The sequence below is a fragment of the Lichenostomus cassidix genome, chromosome 4, assembly GCF_008360975.1.
Source record: "Lichenostomus cassidix isolate B80296 chromosome 4, HeHo_3.0, whole genome shotgun sequence".
Classification (NCBI taxonomy): Eukaryota; Metazoa; Chordata; class Aves; order Passeriformes; family Meliphagidae; genus Lichenostomus; species Lichenostomus cassidix.
Window position 1 is genome coordinate 32,339,613 of NC_139484.1, and position 24,517 is coordinate 32,364,129.

General features: G+C 34.5%; 1 protein-coding gene across 7 annotated transcripts in view; it reads right to left on the reverse strand.

The window, feature by feature from the left end:
• Positions 1-24,517, reverse strand: part of MARCHF1 (membrane associated ring-CH-type finger 1) — a 223,438-nt gene that overhangs the window by 70,479 nt on the left and 128,442 nt on the right. For 5 of the 7 annotated variants that reach the window (XM_085058620.1, XM_085058622.1, XM_085058624.1 and 2 more), the window contains one exon: positions 18,801-18,940. The exons of the other annotated variants lie outside the window; for them this stretch is intronic. In XM_085058620.1, coding sequence (XP_084914746.1) covers positions 18,801-18,902 — 102 coding nt within the window. In that variant the 5' untranslated portion in view covers positions 18,903-18,940. The remainder of the gene's footprint in view (positions 1-18,800; positions 18,941-24,517) is intronic. 7 annotated transcript variants of the gene reach the window in all.

Genomic DNA, 24,517 nt, shown 5'->3' on the forward strand with positions numbered 1-24,517 from the left:
CCACACATTTCACTAGTATAATAATATAAAATATACTAAATTGCAAGCTATACCATAAACCCTGTACCTTAGGATACTGTTGAATATCTAAACTCTAATCTCTGTTTATTTTATTTAGCTCTGGTAATAGGATATTATATTGGATTTCCTCATTTGATTTGGGTGCAATGATGAGCACTCGATTAAAACCAAAACAGAACTCTGCCACGCCGTTACAACTCTGATTCCACCCAACCTAACCCAAAAATGAAATGAGAAAAACACTCAACTTGTGACAGCAGGGCAATGTTATCATGAGCAAATTTAATTTTACCTTCCAAATCAAACCATGTCCAGTGGCCAATGCATCACAGCACTCCTTTAACCTAGCAGAATTCCAAAATTAGTCTCTGACAAATAAACAAGTTCAGCTAATGTCAAATGTTTGATCACCCACTGCTGACGTGAGATTGTGATGACTCTGCAACATATGACGAATTAAGAAATTGGAAAAAAAACCCCATTGTATTCTTCCCTACAGAAAGGCTGACATCATTTTTCTTTTTTTAAGAGAATCTAGGTTACACATCTAAAGGATTGGACCTGGCTCTGCTGATACATATTGCCTTGTTATGGTGCAGACTGCAATGAAGGACACGTGAAAATTTGTACATTAGTGCATTATCTCCTCTCCATGCTCAGCATTCTGCTTATCATATCAACCAAATGCAATGGTGCCACTGGTGATTCCCTCAGACTTGATTTACAATAGAGAAAATAACATCTAAAATTCCCATTCAATTTGGCAACAACATCAAAAGCTTTAATGCAAATCTACACATTCAGTGTAAAGCCTCAGCTTGAATGATCTGAACTGCTTATTGTTGGTTTCATTTATTTCAGTTGTAAACTGAACCCTGCTTTGTGGGCATGGCTACACAGCCACCAAATTGTAATGAAGTCACTGTAATACTGGAAATACATGAAATAATAGAAAGTACTTGATGATACGCTCATGCTCCTGGTGAATGCTGCTACCAGTGATCATAAAGAATCCTGTGCCAGCCCACTTTTAGAAGGCTGGAACACAAACTGAAAACACAGATATATCTTTAAGTCAATTTCTGTTTAAGAAAAAGAAAATAATTGGTGACTCTGAACATAGCCTAACCCCTACTCTAACAGCCTAAGATGCTTAGAGCTACTAAAGTGAGAATATTAATTGTAAAAGTTAATTTTTATTTCCCTAGTACGTTGAATCCTTGTTTTTTCCTAGCTTTTTATATTTGCAAAAAAATTTTGTTTACCTTCATGCAAAACCATAAATTTTCTTTTTCAAAAATGTACTTAAATCACTCTGCAAATTCCTGTGCTGAGCTTAATAAAGTAGGGTATAATATGGCAAAATTATTTCTTATTTTTATGGATAAATTTGGGAATTTGGGATAGAAGATCTTGCTGGTGCCACGGGAGAATTGCAAATTTCCCACTACATGTATGCAATGTAAAATTTGTACCTTAGCTTATTTTCAACTACTTGAGTAGTGGAAAAGAGAAGTCATAAAGAGAAGCAAGGTATACCCAAATAGTTTATTTATGTTGTAATTTTTAACTAATAATAATACTAAAGTATTACATTTATTTTAAGTATTTCATCATATGGCTGGATGTAGCATTACTTATAATTCAGTGTTGACATTTTAGAATATACAAACCACAGAGCATATGCTCATATTTAACAATCTATCAGGAATTCGATGTCTTTTTTTTTAGCTAACTAAACTACTGTAATTAACAGGTTTTTTATAATCTAGTATCTTACTGCATACCAGAAAGAAGTAGTACTACGGTTAACAAGAACCTTGACATCTTAACTTGGAAGTTATTAAATCTAGCACACTTCAGCACAAATATACAACAGAACAAAAAATTATTACAGAAGTACAAAAATATTTTAAAATTCTGGGGTTTTTAAAATTAAGTACCTGCACTTATACATCCTAATGCCTGCGTGACAGAGAACAGCAAAAAGCACATTTAGCACTCCTCCTAACCTATCAAGTCCCAAGCTATTTCTAAAACAGGCTGAATGTTTTAAAAGTGTTTGAACACTCAGTGACAAAACCCAAGCATCTCATTTCTATAATGTCTTATACCACCTAGAAACCTTAGTTTTAAAATATTCTGAGGCTGCTGTTAAAAGATACCAAAATAATATTCACACAACTAATGGAAGGTGTAAATAAAAAATATGCTTCTAGATGCGAGTATACTAATTAAAGGACTCCACAAGTAAGACGCGGCAGAAAAAAACAACATACAACGTGGAATCATAGAAAAACTCTTCCCTGTGGTATTATATTAATAGCCTATGCAAGTCAAGTACACAAGAAAAAAATATTTAAAAAATCATGCCTCCAAGTGAGGGATAATTAAGTTAAAAAATGTGTAAACTGAACAGGTCACCTGCAGCCCTGAATTCAGAACTAGTCTGACAATACTCTCTACTGCTTTCACATACTGCTTGCATTCAGTCCTTTCTCCCTGCACAGCTGCACAACTTGATCTCCACCCTTTCAGCTTTTCATCACATTAAAATCACATAAAAAATGGTAATTATCGTTTTCCAGTGAGAGAGCTTCCAATGACAGCATGTGAGTTCAGTAAAGCCTTTGAATATAAAGCCTTTTCCATGTTTGCATGATAACTCGCCTGTTTGCCTGAATCATGAAGACAAATGAAAGACTATTTCCCATATAAATATATAAGGTATAAAAATTACTACTTTGAAATGAAACTAAGATCTAGAGCAGACTTTGCGAGGCTAAATTCCCAGCAAGTGTTACAGTGCCTAGCTACTGCAGAGGGTCTGCATAAATAATCCCCATACCAAAATAAAAATGTAACTTTTAGCTAAGTGTACAGTTCAATGCCCAAGAATCTGTGCTGCCCATTACTGAGGCTTTGACATCTGAAAGACCAAATCCTACAATAATTCCCTCCTAACTGAAAAAACCTTTAGAACTGGGGAAGGCAGATGTGCACAGCTGAGACTGGGATGGAAAATGATGGGATGGGGAATGATGGGAAATCAGCAGGGGAAATGTAGCATATATATATTCTGAATGTGATTTTCAAGTTCAAAATGTTTGAAAGGTTTTCATTTTTACTATTTAAAACAAGAACTTAGAACAATTCTGAAAACTTAAAATAAAACTGGATTTCAATTAAATTTTTTCGAAACCTTTTCTTAGCATAGGACACAATACAAAAATATATGTTTCCAAGAAAAAAAGCAGTTGCATGAATGTCAAAACCAGCTTCATAACTGTGAAAGTTTCATCACAAATATCTCTTGACAGCATAGGTTTTACTAAGGATTATAAAGCAGTTTCAACTACACTGTTTCCATTAATATAACAATCTCAGGACATCCAAATCCAGAGGCAGAGACTGGAAGGCTATTAGAGAAAACTAATAAGCTTTCTTGAGCAGACATGTTATTCAGAGACATCCTGCTGAATCTAATTCTTTTATATTGTTTTAAAGATAACCTACAGGTCAAATGCATTGGAATACATTAAATTTTCACTCTCAGCTTTCTAAATAACGTATTTAAAAAGCTGTCATTTCTTAGTCTTGGGCTTCATTTAGTATTGGGACCGAAGGGGAAAGAAGTGAAGATGTAAACCCTCTGGTTTTCAGTTTCACATAGCTAATTCTCCTCTCACACCCCATTTAGGAAAAAAAAAAATCAGTAAAATGTATTTTCTCTATTCGTTCTTTCTCATGCCACAGAAAACTTAGCAGTAATTTAATTCTCATGTCTGATATGGAAATATTTGTCCTTTCCCAAAGTACTGAAAAATTTAATAGAATTGAAAAAACAATGCAAATGTTCTTATTTCTTGTTTTATGTTAATACTAATAATAACAACAAAAATAATAATAATAATAATAATAATAATAATAATAATAATAATAATGTCCTTGAAGCAGCTTGAGTTAATGGAATAATGAAAACACTCAGCTAATAAAGCCTGAGGTAGTTACATTTCTTGGTGGCTTCAATCAATCCAAGGCAAATGAATGGTTTATAAAATGTTCCTGCATAACTAAAACAAAAACTGCAAAACTTCACATTATTCCTGTGTGCCACATGTAACTGATTCTCAGTTTTCTTATCTCATGTTTTGGTCTCTTTTTAGGGTCCAAGGAGTCCAAGCACTAACCCTGAGATGGTAATACTGTGAAAGAGAGCTCTAGAAGAAGTGCTCAGCTTGTTTGAACAGGAATGTCTACACCACTCCTGACAATTTTGTGATAACACAGATGTTGTTTGGTAGGTAAACTGAGTTATTTGGAAAAAAAAAATAAAATGCTGTGAATCAAAACAGACGCTCTACTACCTGCAGAGAAAATCAGATGCCACTAAGCTGCATTGGAGAATTGTCTTGCTATGTTTTTAGCAATATTGAATTAAATGAAATACATTTGGCTTATTATTTTACATAAAGACAAAATAGGGGTATATCCCATGGAGTCTACTCCCTTTTTCTTTTGTTTTAAGCTTCATCTAATAAAAAATGCAGAAAAATACCCAAAAGTACATCACTTTATTTAATTCAAGTGAATACATTAACTTTTCAAGAGAAGTCATAACATATTAAGTTTAAAATTATATTTACTTTACCAGAAAGCTATGCTGCAAGGCTGCAAGCTTGCCAGAATGCTTTTTAGTTTATTTCTCTGAAGGAGGCAATCTGTATTAAAGCAAAATAAAAATTTGCAATCAGAAAAATTCATATACTAGATTACTAACCTCTCGATTTAGAACAAAAAGCATACAGATACTGTCATATCCACCCCACTACATTGTTTCAAATGTGAAAAAAATCACCAGTGGACTTGGTCTGATCTCCTGTGAGCTAACAGAAAACAGAATTCTCAGATATTCTTCCACCTTTATACATATTTTTGTAAAGAAAGTGTTTACCTGTACCATGCAATAAAAAAAGAAAAATAGAACATGAAACCTCCAGACAATGACCCCTAGAAAAAAGCCCCTCCAATAATATGATCTCAAGACGACAGAAAGCAAAAGATTTGAAAAAAAGAAGAGGCTCTTTGCTTGTAGTGTTTTTTGTTGTTTAAGTACATTCCAAACTCCAAACCACATTTTTAAGGCAGAAAAACTGCCAGTCAGTCCTGAATGCATGAATATGTAGACATGCACAGATTCCATTCTGACTGACCTTTATGTGGTTAATTGCCTCCCAAGAATAAATATTTAGATACCCAAACCATACTGAATTTTATCATATACAAAATTGAATTGCTTTCAATTATTTTTTTTACCTGCAAGAAACTGATTGCTTTACCAACCACTTTGAATTGAAAATAAATATACAAAATTCCTACAGTAATTGCACATGTCATGCAGATGAGAAGCTGAGAGGCAATGCATTTTCCGTGTCAGGCACTGACTGACCAAAGCATTTAATCATGTTACTGTAATCCACATTGTTAAAAACTTATCTCTGTGCAAATGGTTCTTCAAATGCTAAACACTGAGCTGAAAAAACTTTCATATCTGAACTTGCTAAGAAAACTCCTGTAAAAAGATGATTTTTACCTTTTTTTTTTTTTAAAGAAGAAATGACCATACTTTCAACACAGTACTGTAGTCAGTGTTTCCTGATTTAACTCTATATATGGACATGTATTACATGAAAACTTTTTGTACATGTTAAACAAAAAGCTTTTAGGTTTCTGACAGTATTAATGCAAATTTTTACTGTTGCACTTTGCAGAACCCTTTGTATTTCAATCACTTCTATCAATCCATGGGAAAAAGATTTTCCAGAAAACGCATTTACATTAATTCTGTTATACTGTACATTCTCTATGTCTATTTTGAGAAAGAAACATGATCAACATTCAAGATCAAGCAGGAAAAATGAATGTTCCAATGACTAGAGTACAGCAGGATGATTACTTGCGATTCCTGTCAATGACAGTGCACATAAAAATTCAGTTTCCTTAGAACAGATAATCAAACAGCAGATTAGTGATAGATATCTCAAATTTTTTTTACACTGCATTTTAAACATACTTGCATGCCAAAAAGGGTAGACACCCACAGAATACTACAAACTGCACTTTGTTGGAAGTGTCAAACACAGTGAATATTCAGCTAATTGATATTGCTTAATACAGAAGCCAAGGTGATTGCTGACTATAGTGTGATATAGCATTTGGAAGAAAGTAAACATCTTTTTGAGAACAAGTGAACTCAGAGCTGTACAAGATACTTATCAAAGTGTAGTTGACATCTGTATTTATACAGTATTCACTTTTTTCCCTTTTTTCCCTCCATTATCTTCCACATTCCATTTTCTCTCTCCTTTACATAATAACAAAAAATTCCTGTCTGAATCACCCTCTCATTATTTAAAAAAATTCCAGTGTAGGACTTTGATATTGGCAACATCAACTCTGAGATACATCACTTCAGATATTCTAAACATATAACTTCTATTGGTTCCCTGAAAATCATTCCATTTTTATTGAAATCCCAAAACAATGACTTAAAAGCAAAATTTATCTTCACACATTTGAAAACAGCTCTTTTCATTACAGACTAGGAGTTTCAGATAGGGAGCACCTACAGACATTTAAAGTACTGGGACATTAGCACTTCTTTAAAAATGACATGATTGTGTTGAATTGGCTACTCACAAAATGAGACCTTCAGCATTTTATAGTCTCAGCTCTAATTAAAACAGCCTTAACCCACAACAGCAAGAAAATTGAAGGGAAATCATACTTTGTATGGATGAAGTACTCAACCTATTTCATACTACATAGTTCAATGTGCATAATTATTGATGTTTTGACAATTTAGTAATTATTCATGCAATTATAATTTAAATTGATTAATTGAATAGCTCATTTTTCTGCATTTTGTTTTTATCAGCTGTTATTAACATTTCATAAGCATTAATATTTATAGATTACAAAGATTACATGAAGCAATTAACACATTCTGAAATATTATTACTCAGAGAAAACAAACATCAAACATGATTAAATAAACACAAGTTTCCATAATACAAAAATTAATTTAATTTATTTCAGCATCAAATCATTAAGATATTTCCTCACTAAACATGAAGTCTGAGTGTACAGTTTGGATGCACCACAAGACCAACAGAGCACCTTGGGAGCCCTCAGAAGCATCTGCACTACTGCTGTCATCTTCATCTACTGTGAGTTTGTCATCAAATGGAGCAACATCAATGCACCTCTGTTCAATGATCTCATTACTATAAATTTCACTACACATAGGTTTACTCTGCCTGCCTTCAAACTTACACAAGTCAGAGCCTGTTCTCATGAGCTTCTCTATGAAATACAAAATAGTAAAAAGTCTGCAGTTACTTCAGTTTTGGGGATTTTTCTTTAGTTTTCTTGTTTGGGGGAGTCAGTCTAGGGAGAACAGAAGTCCAAATTAATGGCCTATACAGCAAATAAGCTTTATCTACAACCACTTTTTCTTCCACAAGAAACTTTCCCCCCTTATTTACATATTTCCCTTTCATATTTCTTCCAGTGGTTATACTGAAAATGCCAATTATGGACTGACTGTTAGTACAGATAGCCCTACAACAGATCCTTCTCTGGGAATCAAGACAATGTAAGGAGCCAAATCATACCCAGGAAGAGTAAAATCTGATGACATGGAATTAATAGTCTTCTATGTCCTTCAATTTTTTTTTCTTCCACCCCAGTATTTGTTTCTTCATATTTCTGACCTTTTTTTCCCCCCTTTTTTAACATGGGAAACCAAGGGAGGCAAAACTTCTATAGGCTACCAAATTAATTTCTATGGAAGGAATACAAATTTGTCAAATAATTTGTACAAATAATCTGTCATTTTCAATCCAAGTATTTTATAGCCAACTACACTTTCCAAAAAGAAATTTTAATGGGGTTTTTCCATACACATTTTAGGATCTTAATCTTAAAACAAACAAAATCAAAGTCTTTCCAGGACTACTTTTTAGTATCCTAGCAAATGTCAAAGGAGAAGAATAGCTCAAACTGACAGGGAAGTTAATTGTTTTGGGAAACTTTCCATTTTGGCAGCGTTAGGTTTACAGTTGGATTCGATGACCTTAGAGAGCTTTTCCAATCCAAATGATTCTATAATTCTAAATCAAAAAAATCCAACATATGTGTAGGATGAAAATCATCTCTCTCACAGAAGAGAAAAAAGGTGCAGTATTCCAATTTAGTAATAAAACTCAAAATACATTTATTATCACATTTACACACTGCTAGAATGAGGCATTTACAGCCTTAATAATAAAAGTGCAGAATACACGTGAGAATATCCCACTGCAATTTGAAATATGATTCTTTTACATGAAATAAATACCATATTAAAACTAAGAATAATAAACAGTTCTCAAAATTTAACTGTATCATTTATTTATAAGTAGAAAATAAATGGAAAACAAGACTTGCTCTTTGTAATAGCAATACATCCATGAAATCAATTTTTGTCATGATTTTCATCTTTTTTTCTCAGATCATGATTATGCTGTATGTCATAAAATTCTGTTTCTCCAAAACAACAGAAAAGATAAAACTTTCACAAGAAAAAAAAAAATCACTTTTTTTCTTTCCATCCATCATAAAAGAGAGCTAGTGTTTAGGTTTTCAGTATAAAAATGCAGAAAGCATAGCTACGATTGGTGCCTCTCTTCTTACTGTAATGTGGGTGATTTAAAATACCTTATAAAAAACTAATACCTCAGTTACATAAATTGCAGCCTACAGGGTTAAAAAGTAAATATTGTCAGGATCAATGCAGATTGGAAAAGAGAAAAAAAATGAAATATGGGGCACAGAAACAGAAAACAGACACTTTATCAGAAAAAATAGATCTGCACTAAGGATGAAATCCAAACACGCCTATTTAAACAACGCTTAATTATTAGACAAATCAAAGTCAACTGATCTAGTAGAGAAGTTCCATCTCCCGTAACTTTGATTTTTTTCTAAAGAATTAGTAGGGCAAGAAAAGCTAGCCTGCATTTCCTTTAGAAAGAGGGAAAAAACCTACATGCACATAAAATCTGAGACAGAAGAAATGCTGATAAAAATATCATGAGTGCATATTTCCATTCCAAATTTCAAGGATCCCAGACATGGGATTCCTGTAACCCTCAACACAAAATCATATAGCAGCCTACAACATGTTATTGGCAAGATTATGCTCTTCACCTTCAGTTTACATTTCCCCTTCTTAACCTTATCCTATTACTCCCATCTCATACTTTATGAAAGGGCAAGGGGGAGGGAATAACAGATTAACCCAGATGTAATTAGCCCAACAAGGTCACAAGCAGTTTTCTTTCTAAGTCAGCAGAGTCAACACAAGTGATATGGTCAGCATCCACATACAGCCATCTTTGATCATATATCCATTTTAACAAAATGACTGGCATTTCCAAGACCAAGATTTCAACTAACACCTCTGAAATTGCAGCAGGGTGCCTGGCTCAGGCTGTTATCTCCATCTCCTGTGGAACAAACACTAAACCACAGCATAGCTGTTGATTCATCCAAAGAAAAATAACCAGGTCTTTGCTTTATTTTCTCCTCCTTCCTTGTGCTAATTATCCAAAGTTATTTAATCCTTCCACTATCAACCAGGATAGGTCTAACACTTTTTTCTCTAGAGGATTTAAGCACCTTACAATTTTAAGTCAAATTTCATCCTGAGTGTTCATTAGTTCACATTATAGAGGCCGAAGCAATATAGTAGATATTACTTGCACAGAGTTACATGGAGGTTACATATAACACAAGTCAGTGCTTTAACCAACAATAATTATGACTGTTTTTCTGCTCCAGCACTTTCTGTTGCTCTTTTTTTTTCAAAGGGGACAACACAATTCCAGCTGCAATGGCAGGTATTCAGTGACACGGACAACTAGAAAACACAGAGACATTAGATTTCAGAGACTGCTCAGAGCGTATTTTTGGAAGAATCTGCTTATAAAGGTTATCTGTTATTTGAAGAACTGGTATCTTCCCAGACCGCTTTCCACCTCAGTCCTCCATCAAAATCTTATAAAAAGGGAAATCATACGTTCTGCAGATTTCAAGAGGCATTACTTACTCTTCCATGCCACAGATGCCTCTATTAGATAAAAGGAAGAGCGACAGAGAACTGCAATGAGAACTCAAGCTGTCTCTACCCAGGCAAGGTGCTCACATGACAGCCCTGATATGTGCAGGCTCATTATCTGCAGGAAAACCAGCCCACAGCCTGGGTGGAACACAGTGCTGAATGCATGCTGAAATGGCTCCATGACACTTTGGCACAGCACTGCAGTGGAAGAACAGCTGCAGAGATGTGCTGCACTGTGTAGCCTCCTAAGACACAAAACCAACACCAAATCACTTGTGGTGTTGGGAAGACTTTTGCTGAGGATAGCAAAGAAGAAGGATACATTAGGGAGGCATCTAGGGAGATATGCAGCTCCCTGTAGCTTTACTACTTTATTCCTCTTCCACCCCTGTCTGTAACAAAACTTCTGTACTAATATGAATGCATGAAATAGCTTCTAGGTGTGCACGTACAACCCTATTTTCCTCTTAAGGATATATTTTGGAAGATATTTTGCAGCAATAATTACTTGGCAAACCACTTCAGAGTGAGAATGAATCCTGCTGCAGAAACTGCCCAAACTTCCATGATTAGGTACAATTTAAACTAGCAGGGTTGAAGAATATATATACACTACACAAATTTACATGCCCATATTCACGTACTTGCAAGCATGCAAATGGTATCGGTATAGACAACTTAAGCAAATTATGCATACACATTTCTGTTTACAGGACTGAGTTACACAAAGTGCAGTAGTCAGCACAGTAGAGTGCTTATCCTTAAAGTGTTTCTGGATCTTGTAATTCAAGTAGTATTGGACAGCAAAATAGCACATAAAAATTAGGGATCATCAGGAATGGGAATATAAGTAAACTTGCAATTTAACTTAAGCATTTAGTATTACCTTGGGATTTTTAACAAGATAAAGTTGTATTATTGTATTCTACAACTACCTCTTTTCCCTTTTTTTTTTTTAAACATGATATACTTTCATAGCTTTCCTCACTGGTATTACTCTTGCAATAAATGAATGAGCAGAGACATTTCTTTGATGCTTCCTATCATCTTGACTTTCCCATTAATGGTGTACGTGTTCAGTTAATGATGGAACTGAAGGCTTCACTGAGATAGAATGAGAATAACCCATTTCACCTTATAAAAAACTTAGGTTAATTACTTGGCCTTGTCTGATTTTCTCATTTTCAAGAACTCACTTGCCAGAAAGAAACGAAATGGCAATCTGGCAATCCCCTCTTTGTTTCAGTATCTATAACCCTACATCACATAACCTGGAGTTCCACATACTTTAAATGTAAGATTTTTATGAATGCATCAAAAGTTGCTATAAAAATTATTTCCTGAAATTTCAGTCAAAAGTTACATGAACAAGCCTAATGTAGTCAGACATAGCTCTCTTCAAAATGAAAAAAATGAACAGGTTTTAAATTCTATGCTGAAATGATGCTCATTTTCCCTAAGTGAAAGACTAATGAGAGCTTCAATTATACAAAAAAGAAACAAATTATGAATAATTTATATGAAATAGATTTGATCCAATCTTGTAAGCACATGCTGCTGTGAGACACAAGACACATGAAACATTCTGGGGAAAAAAAAGGGCTGAATACAACCTATTCAAACACTTACACAGACATTTAACACATATTTTATGTCATTGTCTTCTTATAGTAATTTTATCTAGAGAAAAGTATTTTCTTGCAAATTTCACTGATAACAAATGCAGAAAACTAAAACCTAAAAAACTGAAATAAAATTTGAGTTGTAAAGCTAAATAAAACATGATACTATAATAATAACAACAATAATTATTACAATAATAAAATCTTATTGCCTTATTGAATCTAGCATTCAGATAAATATAGGAGAAAAAAATAAAGCTTATTTTTTGTCTGTACAAATGCAAAGTAATATTACTTTTCTGTGTAGCCTCCAGTTTTGGTCAGAAAAACCAAAATGAGAATTCTTTAAGTGAGGACTGCCATTTTAAGCCTGCCACAGGAGAAGTCTAATTGAAATCACTGGTCAAATAAGTAAAAATTTCACCACACCTGCCTTGCTCTTAAATAATTAAATGACACTGGGGGAGACTTATCCAAAAGCTTTGGCCTACATCTACCCTGCTCTAATTGTTTATCTATGCAGAGAAAGAAACACAAATGAACTCTTAACAACTTTACATCCTTATTAATACATTCATGGTGAGAACGTAGAAGGTGATGGTAACCAAGGTTACAACTGCTAATTGGCTTTAAATATAAGGAAAATCAACAAGATTGGCCTGGGGTGGCATGGCTCCTGAGGCCACTGACAGCTTAGGCTGATCCTGTAAATTGGAAAGCAATACATAGTTAAAACAATTGCCCTGTTGGGCAGCATGCTGCATTGTGCAGAAGGATGTGGAACACCTACAGTACAAGGAACTGTTTTCCATAACTTTAACTAAGTATCTGTTGAGATACTTAGGGAAATCACATAATTTATCATATTGGGTGAATAATTCTGCACCTTTTAAAATTACATTTCTCTGTATAATCTCTCTCTTCCACAATTTCACTCACAGATACAGTATGTTTGGCTACTATATTAAAGTCACTACTGTATTTTTAAAGCCAGTGTCTATAGAGAATTGTACAGTTATGATATTGCGGATTTCCTAGCTGGTTCTGCAGCCTCATTCATAAAGTCTACTTAATGGTTATACAAATAAGATGATAATTCAGATGAAATAAATTCCATATTCTTAGAGAATTACTCTTTTCTCACACTTAGTTTTTGAGTATTAAGTTACACTATTTTCTTATAACAAATTAAAATAGAGATCTTAAACATCCCATCACTCCTTGTCAGATTAGCAGTTCAAGGCTTGCAGTGTAAAGGGAAACTTAGATGGACCCCATTTCACAGGATTTTTATCAAGAAATTACATTACCTTGATGAAAAAGAAGCAGCCAACACTTCAAACTCAGATCAAGAGATCTTTCTTGTTCTGAAATTAAGTTTGGGTGTTTAAATAAAGATCACAGATTTAAAGAACAGTTAGGGTTAGATGGGACCTTTAAAGCCCATCTAGTGATAAATCATTCTAACACTATCAGAACTTTCACACAGTTAGCATAACTTACAGTTAAACCCTGACTTTTTACTGTCATCATTGGAGAAAATCCTGTACTGGTTTTGGCTGGAATAGACGTAAATTTCATCATCATAGCTAACCTGGGGCTGTGTTTTGGATTTTTGCTGAAAACAGAATTAACAAGAGAGGGATGTTTCAGTTTTTGCTAAGCAAGGCTTACATCAAGACATTTTCTGCTCCACACCCTACCAGCAAGGAGGCTGGGAGTGCACAAGGAGCTGGGAGGGGACACAGCCAGGAAAGCTGATCCTGACTGACCCGAGGGATCATTCATATCCTATGGTGACATGCTTAGCATATAAATCTGAAAGGAGAAAAAAGAGGAAGCAGAAACACTCAGAATAGCATTTTTCTTCCCAAATAACCGTCACACATGATGGAACCTGGCTTTCCTGGAGATGGCTGAACACCTGACTGCCCGTGGGAAGCAGTGGATAAATTCTTTATTTTGCTTTCATGTGTGGCTTTTGCCTTGCCTATTAAACTGTCTTTATCTCACCCAATGATTTTTCTCACTTTTCCCCTTTGCTTCTCTTCCCCGTCCCACTGATTAAGTGAGAAAGCGGTTGTGGGAGGCTGAGCTGTGTATCAGGGGTGAACAGCAAAAAAAACCCCAAAACCCACTTTTCCTTGTTTGTCTAATTATATTTTGGAATGACGATTGACTACTATTAGCTTGCTCAGTGAAAAATCAAATGTGGCAACTTGGGATCTGCCTATGTCAAACAGATCATTCATAATCTATCAATAATTTTACTTTCTTTTGGAGAAGCAGGTGATATCATTTGCTCGCATTTAAAAAAAAAAATCCTTCCTTCCTTACAGTTAAATTAGATGCTTGATCACTTGCCATGACTTCTACATTTCATTTGTATATAAAAACACAAAATATCTAGTTACTCACCCGTCTATACTTCCACATATATTCACCTGTAATTCTAGTGGGGAATACAACAGACAAAAGTGATATATACTGATGACTACAATTCAGCACTGAGTATGTGCTCTTGTGCCATTACCTTCATGTGTTTAGCATGATGTACTGAATCAAGGATCAGCCCATGCCGTATGCAGAAGAGGCTGTACATAACAGTTAGGAATATAGATTATAATTATGCTCAAGTTTTGAATTAGGACCCAGAGTAACACTAGACACTGTGCAAAGATAGTCAGACACAGAACTGCTTCTAGGCAAATCACTTAATCAATGTTGAGGCGTATTTATGTATTCCCATCGAAATCATTTGAACTCACCACTTATACACATGCTTATAGAATCACAGTACAAATAGATACTGTCAGCACAGAGACAAGTGGTTAATGAAGAAATAACTTTAAATTTCTTATTTTCAATTATATCCATTGTCTTTTCAGAAGACAAGAAACCTGCAAAGGTTATTGCATAAAATTATGAGCTTTCAAGATCTAGATTCCTTTCAAGTAAAGGAAAAAACATTGCTATTCTTTCCTCAACTCTAGAAAATATCAGAGAAAAGGAAATATCAAAAAGATATGAATTTGCATATTGCTTGGTGAATGGAAAAGAATAGAAGAGCATTAATTTGAATTAATGCAGTCTTCATGTATCAAAAATCAACATAGTCTAAAGGTTTGGTCTCAAAAGTAAAATAGAAGCTACAAAAAAGTATCAATAAAGTGATTCTAGATCTATGCAGTATGATAAATGTGCTACTGGACAGGCAATCGTGTTACAATTGTTAGGAATAGGAAGCTTGATCTAGAGTACTGTGCACAACTAATCACTCCTGTTCAAACTGGAGCAGGAATAGATAAGACCATTTCAGATACTCATGGGAACATGGAAACTCTTATGAAAAAGGAAAGTAAAGCTGAAAAGTTGTATTACAGGTCTCTCAAAATATGATGAACATTACAAAGGATGAACCTTCAAAGTTTAGAAACAAAGTATACAGAAATAAACTGATAAAAAATTTAGCTTGAAAAAGACATGTTTTCTAGCTATCAGAGAGGCAAAGTCAATTTCATCTTTATGTTCCACTACATCGCTAATGAACTATATGAAATTGTTTTGAGTATAAAAAAAGATTACTCACTATGAATCTAAAACTATCAACACAAACCCCCAAATCCAATAAATTGCAATATTAAACATTATTTTTTGAGAAGTTATGCCTCCTTTGATGATAGAATGACTCAAAATTTTTAAGGTAGGCTCAGAACCAAGAAGCTAGAGTTCCACCTAAAACTGAACACAAAGGTTTTAATCTTTAAATGAAATAGACTAAAGTGATAAAGCTTGGGCATATTATCATAATTAAGGTGAAAACAATAACAGAAAAATGTTTCCAAGAATCCTTAATTGAGTTTTGCTAAAATATTTCAGAATTTATTTGATTTGGATGAAGCTAGAACATCTTAATATCAAATAAAATTAAATGGTGCAAATTATTTTAATAAGCTCTTAAAAAACTTTCCAATGTTTTCATGAGCTTATTTCTTTTGTATTCTTTCCTCCACTGCTGTTCAGTATTCCATTTACTTGCCTAATGAAAAAAGCAATTTGTTAATGAACATAACCTGCTTCCTGCTCTGTAAGCTTCCTTCTTTTTTTCACAAAGAGAAAAAAATACTTCTTTCCATCAAAATGGACTGGGAAGCCAGCCATGAAAGGAAAGGCTGAGACAACTGGGTTTGTTCAGCCTCGAGAAAGGAAAGCTTAGGGGAGACCTTATCATCATGTTCCAGTATGTCAAGGGTGGCTACAAAGATGAAGACTCCCTTTCTACAAGGGGTGGCAAGGAAAAGACAAGAAGTAATGGGTACACCTTGAGCACACTCTGGGTACATTCTGATTAGACACAAGAGGAAAATGTTTTGCAATGAGAACAAGCCAATGAAACAATCTCTGAAGGAAAGGTGCTGGATTCTCCAACATTGGATATTTTTAAGATTCAGTAGGACAGGGTGCTGTGCCATCCTGTCTAGATAGTGCTTATGCCAAGAAAGGTCAGACCAGATGATCCTTAAGATTCTTTCCATCCTGGTATTCTATGATTCTGTGAAAAATTAATGAGACTTGCTTGCAATTTTCAGATCTTTTCCTTTGGGAAAGTGGCATTGTAAAATGCCCTCTTTGGGGCTTAGTTTTAGATGGAAAGTATTTTAAAATGCCTTAGCTGAAATTTTGAAATACAGAGGACATTCTGCTGAATCAGAAATGTACATAAAAGGCATATGGCAGTGGTGAAAAAAAGATGCAGTCTATATTCCACTTTGCTTCCTTCCAAACCCACACTTGTCACCTACAGTATAAGGAAGCAAAGAGTTGTGTCTTCATACCATAACTGTGCTAACAAGACTCATCCAATAAAGCCATACTAAGGGAACCAGGTCCACAGATGAGCTCAAATGCACTGAAAAATGAAGTTTAATTCAGAAAGAAGGGGCTTGAGTAGCACATTGGAAGTGGCTTTGTAGACTTAGAACAAATAATTTGCTATATTCTTTACTTTCTCCATTTTCATTATTTTTCACTTTCCAGTGCTAAAGTCTGTATCTTCACTCAAGACCAGCCAGAAAAGTTTTCAATATTGAAAGGCAAAGACTACTAAGCAAAATCAAATCTGATTTGAAACAAAATTTCAGATTAAAAAGGTTCACAAGTGAAATAAGGATTTTCAGCTGACAGCCTGCAAGTTGGAAAGATATCACCAGCAAAAGCTTATTCTAAATATTTTTTTCTGAAGTGAGTGATAGAAAAAGTCATGGTTGAGAAATCAGGAAGCAAAGAAAATATAAAGGAAAGCTTGGCAGGCCTCAAGAGACATTCCTTTTTTATTTCCTGTTGTGACGATCATTGTTCTACAGCCAATCATGACATTCAGTGATACACAGTATCTTCCCCAGTAGTTTATTTTTCTGGCTTTCTTACACACTTCATCAACTGAGCAGCAGTCTACATGCAAACTTATTTTTGAACAAGTTTTAACATTAATAAGGTTCAAAATGCTAAGTCTATGGATTCACCAGTTCTGAACTGCATTGCCAGTTCACAAATTTCTAAATCCCATCTGGTAGATTGAAATGCTTATCTCATGAATATCAAACCAAATTAAATGTTGCCTAGCAGTCAAGCAGAAATCAAAATATGGAAATTTCCACATATCTCAATTACTTAATAGCTACCTCCTATTACTATTAATATCTAAATAGCAAAAGCAAATAAATAATATTTAAAAATAAAATAGTAATAGTAATTTAATGTGGGGATAATATACTTGAGCCCTTCTTTTCATAGAAGCATTGATTTTTAATTTCCTTTTATTTCTCTGAAAGTAGTCTAGATCTAAGTGAGCTATAACAATAATCTAAGATATATAATAAACTATAAAATTTGCAGCTTTTAATGCTGCCTTTTTGTGTTCTCTTCTGTAGCAGAAACTTACATTCTATATCATTTAGCACTGAGAACACAATAATTTTGTCACATTAAGTAGAGGCTTTTTTTCACCAAAATTTTAACAGCTTTCAAGCAGACCACAGTCTCTTCATTTGGACTACCACATTTCCTCAGTGATTAGGAACAATTATTTATCTTTTAGCTTAGATACCATCCTGTCCATGTTTCAACAACTGCAAAGCAGTATTTCCTGATCACTCATATTTCTTAGGATAGGGAAATATAGTGCCTATTTAACACTCATTAATGAAATTGGAGTTGGCATATTGAACTGAATATGTTTCACATATTCAGTCTTGCTGTAGTCTGAAAATGTCAGTGGAATTAAGCAGACAAGTAGACAATTTTTGCTCTTAGAGACGGGGCAGTTGGAAGCCTTTACATACAAATACCAATTCTTACTCACCTGTAGAGGTCTACTGATGTAAGTGGCTTTAATTCAATGAACAAAAACTGCAGGATTAAAATTCTTATCAATGAGTAAATTTATTCAATTTCATATTATACATTTTAACTCCACCATTTGAACTGTCAACTTTACATTGCCTGAACATTTATTACCAATAGCTTTGCATGCAGAAACTCAACCATCTCTTGCAATAGCATGATTAATATATGAAAACAATTTCAAAATCTAAGTTTAGACACATGATACTTTGTTCCTCTTACAGACAGGAGCAAAGAGCAAATGAGGAGCCTTTAGATAGTGCCCAGCTGTATTCATTTGGCACCAAATGCCATTGCACTGATTAAGATCACTAATATAAGAGATTCATGTTAGGTCATCTTCTGCTTAAAGAATTTACCATTCACAAAACAGCAATACTGATTTATAGACACAGCATGCAAGTCAGAATGAACCATGCATAACATCTAAGATGAAAAAAAGCAAACAGAGCAAAAAGCTGCAATATCAAAGGGTTTCACACACAAAGGAAATGTAAGCAATGGCAAACAGTAAAATTTTTAAAATAAACTGAACACCTCTCAAGTTCATCTGAGCATGCCACCATCATGAAATGCAACTTTTCACTCACCAAAGTAGAGTTATGTGAAGCATCACCTGAGACCTCGGGTGTTCTTGTGCTGTTTGGAAGTCTGTGAGGGTTACGAGCTATCGCTTGGCACCAGCCCAACATTTTCTCCTTCCACTTATCCCTTCTCAATTTCTGAAATTCTGAAAATAATTTAGATTCCCTGAAACATTGACACTTTGAAGTCATTGTGTGCATGTCTCTGGATGCATGCCTTTAAAATCAGCTTTTTAAGTTATATCTGAACAAGTTAATAAACATATTTTTTAAAGAACATGTTTTTCTAAAGTATCCCAAAGTGTTAAACCATAAAGGTTAAAAAAGAGCCACACACTTTCGGCACACCTTACATGCATTAATACTATTTCAGTGTCAGCAAATACAGTGCCTTCTTTCCATGACTAATCTTTCTCAAGTTGTACCTTTAATTTTAAAAGTGTTGTTTTAAAGGGATTTTATTACAGAATACCTCTGGGACTAGCACTATCCCAAAAACCATATAGCATTTGGATACAAATCCCCACATTCATTGAAACAATGAGAAATAGCCCCAAAGCAGTAGTAGATACTAGATACAAATAAAAAGTGTGAAAACACACAAACTTGTATGTATCCAAGCGCAGAGACTCCAGAATACTGGGCTCATCCTGAAGTATGGATATGTTGCAAATAGCAAAAAGTAACATAGACACACCAGCAATAAATGCTGTGTGCTAACTCAAATTGCCTCTGAATTTAGTTTTAGTTTGTAACAATAATAAAATACCTTTAAAGTAACACTAGGACATTCTGGAAATGCAGTGCTAGGAAAGTGTGCTCTTAAGTGCAAAATTTCATAATCTGTTTTTTCCCAATTGAAATTTTTAATGGAGGTATTCAGTGCGAAACTTTCCTAATTAATTAAAAAAAAAAAAAAAACAAAATCTTTGAGCAATTTTATTCTGCTCAACATCTGAAGCAATTTCTAATCTAGTTATTTATAACCTATTGTAATTCAAACTGTGTTATTCTGTAACATCATGAACCATAATAAACAGAAAGATTAACCTACCAGATTGAGTGCCTAGTACTCCAAACAAGGGCAGCACTAGGCTGAATAAAACTGGACCATAAATACAGTAATGCTAAAGACCTTCCATGGCCTTTGTACACAGTACCACCTTTGTAGCATCATTGAATATTATGCACTTGTAACATAGTACATCCCCACGCAGGACACAAATTATGCATATACTTATCACAGATTTCATCTTCCCAGGTTCTGAGTCTGATACACTACAACTCCTTCCCGAGTAACTACTGCTCTACCATTTCTGCACTTAACCGTTAATAGTTTTCAAAGTATGAAACGCACAAATCTGCATTCCCCACACAACCTCATGGAACTGATGAATAAGTTGAAATTAGCCTTAGCTTTATAGCACTGGAGATGATTAGATGAGTTAGACTTATTCTTAATTTTTATAATTTTTGCAACTTTTCAGTTGAAATCTTAACATTAATCTTAACATCTTAACCTAAGATTTCAGTCTTGAAATCTTAGCATGAGATACAAAAACATGCTCAGTAAGTGATCAATCAGTCCTTTCTATACTGCCTGTACCTGTGAAGACAAGGAATCATCTGATTAGTTACAGTCCTCTTCTGATCCTCTTGGTGTGCAGAAACTGTTGGAACATTTCAATTCGTCTTTTTTTGCCCTGAGCAATCAAATTACTACCACTGTCCAGATCATAACTGAAAGAAGGACTTTGCCCTTGCTCATACACCTGAAGAACCACCACCACAAATAAATTTCTGGAAAACAATCTTAATTTATTCTCTATAGATTAGTTAAAAAAAAACCAATTACTTTATTCATATTTTTTCAGGGGAGAAAATTTTCACTTATAATTTAGCCAAGTAAAGGGACACACAGAATTGTTGTTCATCTTGCACAATATCAATGCTAAATAAAAAGGGGTTTAGTTAAGGATGATGTATTAAAAATTGCCAGTTGTATGAAATAAAAGCATAGTATTTCCAAAAAAAGTTCATTAATCTAGCAAGAGAAAAGGATCTATAAGCTCAATTCAGGAGCTAATCAGATTCAGGTAACAAAGGCCTCAACAAAGGCTGCATTAGGATGAAGTACATGAGAAGGTTATGCTTTTTCAGTTCTTACCAGAATCTAACTGCTATCATAAAACAGCAGGAAATTGAACACAAAACACACTGTTCTTTATCTAAGCTAAGTTTTGTTCTCTGCGTCCAGAGATTCCCAACAACAATCAAAGTGATGGTATTTGTCCAGCCAACTAAATACCCTGCATGATTTGGCAGACCATCAAAATCTTCCAGGAGCAGAGCTACAGGAATACTGAAATACAAATAGCCTTCAATGCTGAGCTCTGCTAAGAGAAATACAGTCACTGTTATTCATTTTGTATCTCTTGTCTGAATCTTATCAAGCTGTGACTTCTAATCAATTATTCTAATTTGAATAAAACCATGGATGGGCTGGATGCAGTAGAAATCTCTGAAAGCTTCTGCTGTTTCTGTGTCACAAGTGAGCCACTGGCTTTTCTCAACCAGCCAGTCATTATCCTATGACTGCTGTGTTTCACAAGGACAATTCAGCATAGCCATAGCATAACAACATAATGACACTAAAACCTTCTACAAATAAGAAGCTCAACCTCAGGTTTTAAAATTACTTCCATATTAAAAAGACAAAAAATTCTTATCAGAATATATGTGATTGTGACAACAGCTGTAAAAATCCAGTAATTTTTCAGTTCTGTGTTAGTTCACTAGTGGTTCTTTCAAGTTAGGGGGAAAAATTACTTTCCACATACAAATGTGATAACTACCTGTAAAAGTTTTTATCATCAGAAGTGCAGAGTACCTCCTGCCCCTCCAAGCAGAGGAATAAGTTTGTGAGTCCAGCATTGAATTAAAATAGTATGAAAGGCCACCAGGGCAGTGAAGTCTTATCTTCCTGACTGATATCTAGAGCAATCAACTAAAATACCTATATAATACCTAACAAAATACCTAATGGTCTAGCCTCATTAAAAACAATGCAAAGACTAACAGAAAAAGAGCACACATGCCCAAAAATTATTAAGTTGTCACCTAGAATGATGGTGCCAATCAAGACTATAATGGTACCAGCTTTCTTGTATATGTACTGGACACAGACAATCAAACACCTCCACATTAAGTGTATGTAAGATTCTGAATTCAAACATGTCATATTTATTAATTACTGTTTTCAGACATGCTTGCAGGGCACTACTGGAGGAGTAAACCCAATTATGCACATTTAAATGCCTTTCCCCACCTGTAAAGACAAAACAAAGTTGTCATGTAACTTAGCAATGCAGCTCTTTCAAGACATCATTGCAGAATCAGAACCCCTCTCTAGAGTATTAGACACTATATTAGAACCAAATTTTCTAGAATTTATAGTTTGTTTAAGTTTTCAAACTGTCATCTATGGCATATTCTTAAATTAACACCTATTAATACCTATTTCAGAAATTACTTTGGGGTCCTGTACCATAATTAACCATATAATTATTTCCTACTAAAGCTAGCCTTTGCTGATTTGTTCTTTTCTGTTATACTGCTCATATATATTTTAAGTTGTCCTTAGTCCTTCAAGACTTTGATTCTTTTTTTTTTTGCAACTAAGGATTCAAATTTCACTTATTACTTCAAACAATTCCATCACTGGAAATACATAAATTTAACATGACTGGTACAAAAATTATTGCACCTGATATTGCTTTGATTAACCACTCCACAACTACTGCACCCATGACAAGAAATCTCAAAAAGTTTTCAAACGAAGTAGTCTTTTGGGCTACCAAAGATTTAAAATTTGTGGGTATGTTTGCCTTCATAGTCACACATGGTTTTTTCCCCCCACAAGGAAGAGTATCTCTTTCGTAAAGCAGAAAGCAATTTTAAATCACTCCAGGCTCTTCAGAAAAATCTCTAGTAGGGTTTTTCCCCCCCCATAAATTTTAGCATCATAATTAAGCCATTTTGCATTTGTGAAGACTTCAAGAAAAAATGTTGAGAAATGCATATTTATGGCAACTGATTTAATGTTTAAAAAAACCCCAACTTCTATACATATAAATACTGCCAACGCTGTATTTGCCAATGCACAGTTTTTGAACTATCTTCATAAGCAACCTCCATTCCATCCTCAAGTATGACTTTGCTTTCTCAAAGGTTCTTGCTGTTAATACCACAGCAGCTCTTCTCTGGAATGCTTTGCTCATCCAAGGTTAAACATCTCCCCTGAATTTCCCTCAGACCTTCAAAAAGCAATGCAACTGTATGTGCTCCTGCTACAGGTGAGTAATGAAATGGTGCCTAATCCCCCCTCAGGACCTCTCCATGTAAATTCCAGATGCATCAGACTCCAAAGCAGAAAGGAGAACAGCCTTGATACAAACATGGAGTTAAGAAAAAGAGCAAAGTACATGTTTTTTCTTTGTGAGTTTGCATTTATATAGCCATATAGCCATACATGACTGCCAAGCAGCTTAAATCAAAGCTTCAATCAACAATAAAGGCATGAGTGGTAAATGCACCTGATAACACATACCCAGCACTTGGCAGATGAAAACTTTTCAGGGAAGTTATAGAAATAGCAGAAAATCTTAACATGCAAAAAGTCCACATGAAGCTAAAACATCAACTACCTCGTGAAGTTATGCATGCAATTATCCAAATGATCAGGGCATGAGAAGCTACAATAAGTCTTTAATGGACTTTGTTCTGCTTATGCAAAATTAAAAGTTATTTCCTAATGTTTCTTCCCGTTCTTATGTGGTTTATTTACAGAAGAAGAAGGGTATATTTACAATGTAAAATCAAACCCACTTTGAATCAGGCAGAGCTCATTATTGAAATAAAATGACAAAGACAGAAGTAACTTTTTTTTAAAAGCTCAATTTAGGTTACATACCTGCAAGATATAATTTAACCATTAAACACCACTGTATCAAAGGATGGCTAATTAATACTGAATTTAAGTTAGCTTTTAAGAAAGAGAAAATCAGATTTCATTGAAATGACAGAAGCATACATGCCAAAATATAGTTAAGACCATGCTTGGTCCAACAGAAGTATCTCCCCTTTGTCAGAGAAGCATTTTTAACAGAAATTGTTTTGTCAAATACAAAGTTCTGGGCAGTCCTAAACCATCTTCCACTGACAACGCTGAAGAAAGCTCTCACTTGTCATCAGTTCAGATACTGCTCCTGTGATAGGTCAGTCATACAGAACCCATATTAGACAGTGGTAATCACTGCTGGAAAGAAGGGCTTATCCTCTTGCTTAGGTATCATTGCTCTTTGTAACACAATCTGTAACAACTTCAGGGCCACTGCTACTTTGCTGGTCTCTTAAATTTTTCTTACCTCATTTCAGATAGTTTTCAGAATATCTTTTAGGGTGAGTAACATCAGCCATCATTAGCATTAGTTATATGCCCTCATATTCCAGTATATAATTTTATAAAGCATAACAGTTGAATTGGTTTCTGGCTGAAATTTACACCTGATAAAGGTGACATAATTGCAGCCTTCTAGTACCTGAAGGAAGCCTACAAGAACAACAGAAAGGTTTTTTTTTACAATGACATGTAGTTACAGGTCAAGGGAGAATAGCTCCAAACTGAATGAGATTAGATTTACATTAGATATTAGGAAGAACTC